A 7666-nucleotide genomic window follows, 5' to 3' on the forward strand; every position below is an offset into this window, starting at 1 on the left:
CCACGCCTCGAGTCGAAATCACCTGAGTGCACACACTTTGTACCCCGTCCTCGGAAACTCGCGACGTCATTATATCGACGGATCGAACAGGTCCAGCTCCCGTTGCCGAGGTCGAGGTGGACGTGGCGAAATCTACACCTTTGGTGTCCTTGGCCGGCGATTCCTCGAGAGCGGCCGCCTCGAGGACTTGAGGGAAGATCATTTCGGACGATCGCTTCATACGACAAGGTGCCCGATTGTAGATATCGTCCATCGGCTCGTCGATCGGTATATCGCTACCGGACGAGTCCGACTGTTCGGTCTGCTCCTCGTCCAGACCACCGTCCAAACGCTCCTCCTCTTCCTCCTCCTCCTCCTCCTCCTCATCCTCCTCCTCTTTGTCCGCATCCGCTTCGGACGCTACCAAAGTCTCGGACAACTCGCTGGTACTGTCAATGCTGCCGAGATGACCGGAGCTCAAAGAGGTCAAAGACTTCATCGATTCGCGCGAGCTCATGGTCGTGGCCGCTGTCTGATACTCCTGCGAGGTTGGTTTGGAAGAGGTGGAGTGCTCGACGGACATCATCGCAGTTTCGTATTCCGAAGCAGTGGCGGAAGGTACGCCGCACGATTGCATCGCTTCCACGTCGGAAGAGCTAGGTCGGCTACCGCTACCGATTTCGTAGTCGCACGATTGATAATTACTACTCTCGCCGGAACTAGAACCGAGATCCGCGTCGCTGTCGGATGTGATGCGTTTAGCACTTCTACCGGGTTTCTGGCGTCTTCTAAGTACGGGGCGCGGTAAAGCCAAAGAAGAACTTTCGTCTTTATTGTCTATGTCCGAGCCTGACATGCTGGCAGGCACGGGGCTAGGATGTTCCTCTTCGCGGGCTTCCTCCTCGTCTTTCGTATCTTCGTGGACGGTTATTACAGCAGTCTCTACGTCAGACTTATCGGTTTTAATCACAGGTGTATCCTTTTGCGTTTGACGTATCGGTTCCTCGATACCACCGGATCCATCATCCATCGTCTCCGTTTCGCCTCGATCGGTATCCTTCGTCTCGAATTTCGATTGCGATTTATCAGCGGGGGATTCTTCCCTCTTTATCGCTTCGGTATCCGACTCGTGGGTGGTTTGCTCAGCAGCAGGATACGCTGGTGTGTATAAAAATGGTAAATCGTTGGGAATGGATTCGGGTTGTAATTTAAACCGGAACTCTGAGGGGGAATCTTTTATTTGGATCACAGTTTCACTATTTTCGCTTAATTCCTCTATCAGGTCTTGCTTAGCCGCCTCTAAAGACTCCTTCACTTCGGCTATCTCTTTTTTAACTACCTGATCTAGAACGGTTATAGCGTATCGTGCACTTAAATCAACACTAGAGAGATCATCTTTTTTTATTTTCAAGGCACAAGTGTCGGAAGGAACTGTCGTCGATCTTCCAGGCTTGCTCTCGTGCTTCTCCGTAGCTTTCTCCATATGCCTTTTGTAATCTTCGCTCAACGGTTTTATCTTCGACAAATAAGCTTCCGTCCATTCCTTCAACTCGTCAGTTGTTTTCTCTAATTTCAATTCGATTTCCGGCTTTGTCGCGAGTCTCTCCTGTTTACTTTCCTCGCTTTTCAAAGGTTTAACCAACCCATCGTCTTTCGCTTTCTCCTCTTCCTTCGTCTCTTCTTTTTCTTTCGCTATTTCCTCCTCCTTTATCTTTTCGCCTTCCTTCTTCATCGGCTTCTCTTCTTTCATCTCTTCTTTCACCTCTTCTTTCACCTCTTTTTTCACTTCTTCTTTTATCTCTTCTTTCACCTCGTCTTTCACTTCTTTTTTCACTTCTTCTTTTCTCTCTTCTTTCACCTCTTCTTTCGCCTCTTCTTTCACTTCTTTTTTCACTTCTTCTTTTCTCTCTTCTTTCACCTCTTCTTTCGCCTCTTCTTTCACTTCTTTTTTCACTTCTTCTTTTCTCTCTTCTTTCACCTCTTCTTTCGCCTCTTCTTTCACCTCTTCTTTCGCCTCTTCTTTCACCTCTTCTTTCACCTCTTTTTTCACTTCTTCTTTTATCTCTTCTTTCACCTCTTCTTTCACTTCTTTTTTCACTTCTTCTTTTATCTCTTCTTTCACCTCTTCTTTCACCTCTTTTTTCATTTCTTCTTTTATCTCTTCTTTTACCTCTTCTTTCACCTCTTCTTTCACCTCTTCTTTCACCTCTTCTTTTACCTTTTCTTTCACCTCTTCTTTCACTTCTTCTTTCACCTTTTCTTTTACCTGTTCTTTCATCTCTTCTTTTACTTCTTCTTTTATCTGTTCTTTTACCTCTTCTTTTACCTGTTCTTTTACTTCTTCTTTCACTTCTTTCTTTTCCACCCTTTGCTCTTCGGTCGTAGTTTTATCGGCAGGTTCTTCTTCCACAACTTCTTTTTCCACTTGCAAAACTTCTTTTTCCAATTCCAGCTTTTCATCGGTAGACGCGACAACTTGTTGTTGAGTACTTTCCATGTATTCCTCGATAGGCGTTTTTGCGTCGTATTCGCGCTGCAACGTGTCGACCAATTCCTGACAACTAACATCCAACTTATTCTCCACCAATTCGTTTTCAAAATCTTGCTCGCTGACGGGAATCACGGTGAATTTCGTAGGTTTACGATCGTCAACCGCAACCGCTGCCTCTCTCGTCGATTCTATCACACTGATGTCCTCCGACGATTTAGTGCCGGATTCCTGTTCATGATCCGTCGATCCGTCCAACGAGGACAATCGTTCCTTCTTCTTGATCATCGTTTCGTACGCTTCCAATTCTTGATTAAAGATCTGAGACGGTTGCAACGTCTCCGATATTTCGATCTTCTCGTCACCGATCATCCAATCGACAGGTTTAATGATCTCGAGGCCACGAACCTTCGGTTTCGGCGAGACGAGCGGAGGACTTTCGATTTCGAAACTGTCCGCTCTTTTCGTGCTTATCATAGGCAATTCCCTTTGAGATCCTCCAATAGGATGAGACGACTCTTGCACCAAAGAATAATCTATATTCGTATCCTCGGATACGGTGCTAGGGCTGATCGTGATATCTCGTTCTTGAGCCAACCTCTCGAACGAATCCATTTCCGCGCTCTCGCGCAACGATGGTATTCCTCTGCTAGTCTGTTCCGATATTTTATGCTCGTCCATCTCTAACGAGGGTACGTCCACCGAATCTTCTCTGGATTGACTGTCCATACCTGGTTCCAGTATTTCCAAAACTCTGGCGCCCGAAATCTCGGACACCATCTTATCAGGAGGGAAACTCACCTGGCTGCTCGATCGTTGTTTCTCGTATTGAGGGCTTATCGTTGGTTTCGACACGCTCTCCAACTCGTTCGTATCCACGTCGATCGTTTCTTCGAAATCTATCTGCTCGGATATGCTACTGGGGCTCATGGTAATATCTCTGTCTTGGAGTTTAGCCTGGGACGATGAAAGGGGGAAACTTTCTTCTTTCTCGTGGGGCGACGATTCCTCGTCCCTGGTTATGTCCTCGCTTATACTGTCCCTGGTCGAACTTTTCTCCAACGATTCCTCCTGTATCGACGATCTAAACCTCGGCGGCGATTCCACGCGCCTTCCCTTCTCCTGCGCCGTCCTCTTCATGATACTTTCGAATTTGCGCGTCAAATCATCCGCCAATTTCTCGTGATCCGTTTCCACGCTTTCGCTTATTATTTGTTCCAAATATCCTTTGCTGAGTAACTCCGCTTTCAAATCCGCCGCTGATTTCGCTTCGATCTCGCTCTCGATCGATTGAATCAGAGTTTCCGCTATGGTACGCGCCTCGATCTCTTTGAACTTTTGCCGTTGCTGCTCCTCCAAACTTACACTCGGTCGCGTCACTTCCTCTTTCTCTTCTTTCGACAATTCCTCTTCCTTCTCCTTCTCCTTCATCCTCTTCTTCTCGCTCGGCACGAATTGGACAACGTTGAAACTTTCTTTCGTCTCTTTGTGCGATTCCCCTTGAGCGAGTGTCTCGATTTGATCCGTATCCGCAACTGGCCTCGATATCCTTTCCGTCGCTTTTCCCTCCACCACTTTCACATCCTCCTCGTACCCATTTTTCCTAGGAATCTCTTTCTTTATTCGAATAGCTACGTCCGCATCGCTCTCTCTCGATACACTGCTACCTGCCTCTTGAGTCGTGACTCCCTCTTCGTCCGATAACTTTTTAAATATCTCCTCTTTTTTCGTTTCAGCCCTCGATTCGGACGCAGCCGCGTCTATTATGTTTTGAGTGTCCGTCAAGTTCATCGACAATTTTTGAATCGCTGTTTTGTCCAATTCCTCACGCTTAGTGCTTTTCTCTTCCAACGTTTCGGTCGGCGACTCTTTCTTCAATTGAGATTCCAACGATTTCTTCTTTTCCACCCGTTCCTTCTCCTCGTGCGTGATAACCTTGTCCTTGCCAGTGGAAATCTCCGAGGATACAATTTCTTTCTTCTCCAGCATGGTCGACGTTTTATGATCGATCTTGGACGTCACTGTTTTCCCTAATTCACTAGTTTTCCCTAAGCTATCCATATCCTCGAACATTTTGAAAGCTTGCTGAGGATCGGTGAAAGTTTTCGAAAATGTTTGCGTTTCACTTTTCGTCGTTAAATGTTCCTCCAATTTTGAAGTTATTTCTTCGCTCGATTTCTTCTCCGTTATCGTGTACGATTCGCTTTCTTTTCTTACGTGCGTATCCTTCTTTCCAGCTTTATCAGACGTTGGTTTAACATCCACGACACGCTTCGGTATTCGAGATTCGAATTCTTTCTTTCTGGTCGTTGGCGAAATATCTTCCTTTTCTATGATTAATTCTTTATCCATTTCGAGTTTACTTGGAACACGTTTCTCTTCTATCGTAGCTTTAAGCTTCGTTTCTTTCTGAATTTTATCTTTGTCCATCTTTGCTGTTGAAATAGGAATACGCGACTCGAATTCCTTCTTAACTTGTTTCGTTTCAACTTCGGTTACTATTTCTTTGTGCAGTGAAATTTTTTCTTTCTCTCCTTTCTTTAACTCTCCTTCTCCTTCTTCTTCTCCTTCTTTTTTCCCCTTAACCTCTTTATCTTCCTTTATAATCGATTCAGGAAATACTTTCTCCAATTTTTCTTTTTCAATCAGTCTTATTTCCTCCTTAACTTCGATTTCCGGTTTTCTTTCTTCCTCCATAAATTTTTGCATCTCCTGTTTAATATCCGTTGAAAAAGTGATCTCAGGTTTAATATCGCCAATCGATTCTATCTCGTGAATTACCTTAGTCTCGATTTTACTTTCAGGCATTTGGGTTAATCCGCCTAAAGCATCGCTTCCCCCTTCCACTTGAACGGATTTCAATACTTGTTCTTGTACCAGAGTACCATCTTTCTGTACCTTATAGATAATAGTAGTTTCCTCCGTTATGATACGTCTTCCACCCATTTTTTCTCTAATGATCTCCTCTCTTTTTGTTTCTGGCGTTAATGTTCTTTCTCGGACGGTTAAATCTGTAACAACTTCTTGCTCTTCCTTTTCTTCCTTTTCTTCTTTTTCCACAACTTTTTCCGCAATTTCATCTTGCACTTTCTCTCGTTTCGCTTCCGCTTCTGCGATTATCTCTCGTTGTAATTTCCTTTCTGTAATAATTTCTTCCACCTCCTTTTCTATTTTCTTCGCAGATTCCATTTTTAATTCTTCATCTTTCGTATCTTCCATTTTTTTTTCTATAATGGATTTTAATATCTCTTCTTGCTTTTTCTCGGTATCTATTTCTTTCAGTTCATCGCTTATATCTGTAGTAATTTCTTCTACGTATTCCTCTTTCTTTTCCTCTTTTTGCTTTACAATTTCTTTTTCTTCTTTTTCTTTCTGCTCTAGATCTTCCTTAATACTTTCTCGTAAAAATATTTCCGTATCTATTTTTTCTGGTTCTTTCTCTTTTTCTTCAATTCTTTCTTCCACTGTTTCTTGTTGTGTAATTATCTCTGTAACAATCTTTTCTGCTTTTTCTTTTTGCTCTATACTTTCCTTTTCGCTTATTTCGATTTTTTCTTTTGGACCAATTTCTGCAATAAATTCTTGCACTTCTGGTTCTACGTGTTTCTTTATAATTTCTTCATGAATAACTATTTTCGTAACTTCGACGTCCTTTTCTTTTTCTTTTATCGTTTCTTCTATCGTTTCTACACTCACTTCAGGAATAGATTTTTCCACTTCCACTTTCTTGTCTTCTGCACTCTTCTCTATAACTTTTTCTTTCGTTTTTACTTCCGATATTAGTTTCACTTTCTCTTCTACTTCTTCTTTTAATCTTTCTTTTTGCTCGCTTACTTCTACAGATTTTATAACATCCTTCGGTTTCTCTTCTTCCATTTCTTTTATACTTACTTGTGTAATTGACTCTTGTACTTCTTCTCTTCTTATTTTTACATCTTCTATGATATCTTGTGCAGGTACTTCAGTGATAACAATTGTTTCTTTCTCCACAACACCTTCAACTTTTAATTCGGCTAATTTATCTTTTATCAGTACAGGAGTTTCCTCCACAATTTTCATTTTCTCTACTTCATCCACTCGTTTAATCTCATCAACCGATTTTTCTTCGATAATCATCGATGGTTCCACCATTTTTTCTTCTATCGTAATTTTCTCAACTTTCTCCACGGATGTTACAACGGGCATAGACTCTAACCTTTCAATATCTTTCTCTAATTTTTCAGGTTTTACAGATACTTCGATCTCATCAAGCTTCACATAATCTTCCTTTTCTTTTCGCAATTCCTTTTCAGACACAGACACCATAGATGTTACCTCGCTTACTTCCACGTATTTACTTTCATCCTTTTCCTTTTCATCCTCATCAGACAATCTTCTCTCCTTTTTCTCACCTTCTTTCTGCTCTTCCTTTTGCAACGTAACAATCTCCACCCCCTTCTCCTCCACCTTTTTCTGCTTCAGTTCGGTCACATACTTCTCATCCTTATCCACCTTCTCCTTCTCGCTTATCTTAATCTTCGTTACCTTCTCCTTCTCAGATTTCAACGAGTCCTGTTGATGCAACTTGGGCGGAAGTTTCGTCGTCTCTTTTTGTATTTGTTCCTCGAAGTATTGCGCTTTCTCCGCCACAGAACACTCGGATATATCGGGCACGTTCAAATCTTCCAACGTTTCAGACTTGTCGATCTGCTGCTGACCAATGTCTGCCGTGTCCTCGGTGATTACATTCTGTATATACTCGCTGTCGCTCTCGTTTATAGTCAACTGCGAGGTTCTCGACACCTCCGATTCCGATCGCTGATAACTTTCCCGTTTCCTTGATATATCCTCCCAGAATTTCCTCTTCTCTGAATAGGTTTGTCTCTCGACACTTGGCGACAAATCTTGCTCTTGCTCGACTACTTTACTGGGATAACTAGCATCTACAGATTCTAGGGGAGAAGCCGCTTTTTGCGCAAGGAATTCGTGGATAGTAACAGCATCTAGAACAACCAAGAATTATTCTCACATTACTTTTTATTAGATAACGGTACATTGTAATGAATGAAATACATTTTTCTCTCGCGTATATTTACAATCTCACGTTAATATTAACTCTTATTAAGGATTATGCGATTAAACTTTCACAAGCGTGTGAACTCGTAAACATGATTTTTTTTTTCTTTTTTTTTTTTTTTTTTTTTTTTTTTTTTTTTTTTT

General features: G+C 42.3%; 1 protein-coding gene across 1 annotated transcript in view; it reads right to left on the bottom strand.

Moving 5' to 3' along the window:
* The window catches only part of LOC102671181 (ankyrin-2-like), a 27017-nt gene that overhangs the window by 3352 nt on the left and 15999 nt on the right, over positions 1–7666 (bottom strand). The window contains exon 27 of the mRNA XM_031512426.1: positions 5–7449. Coding sequence (XP_031368286.1) covers positions 5–7449 — 7445 coding nt within the window. The remainder of the gene's footprint in view (positions 1–4; positions 7450–7666) is intronic.

The sequence above is a fragment of the Apis dorsata genome, unplaced genomic scaffold (assembly GCF_000469605.1).
Source record: "Apis dorsata unplaced genomic scaffold, Apis dorsata 1.3 scaffold_429, whole genome shotgun sequence".
NCBI lineage: Eukaryota > Metazoa > Arthropoda > Insecta > Hymenoptera > Apidae > Apis > Apis dorsata.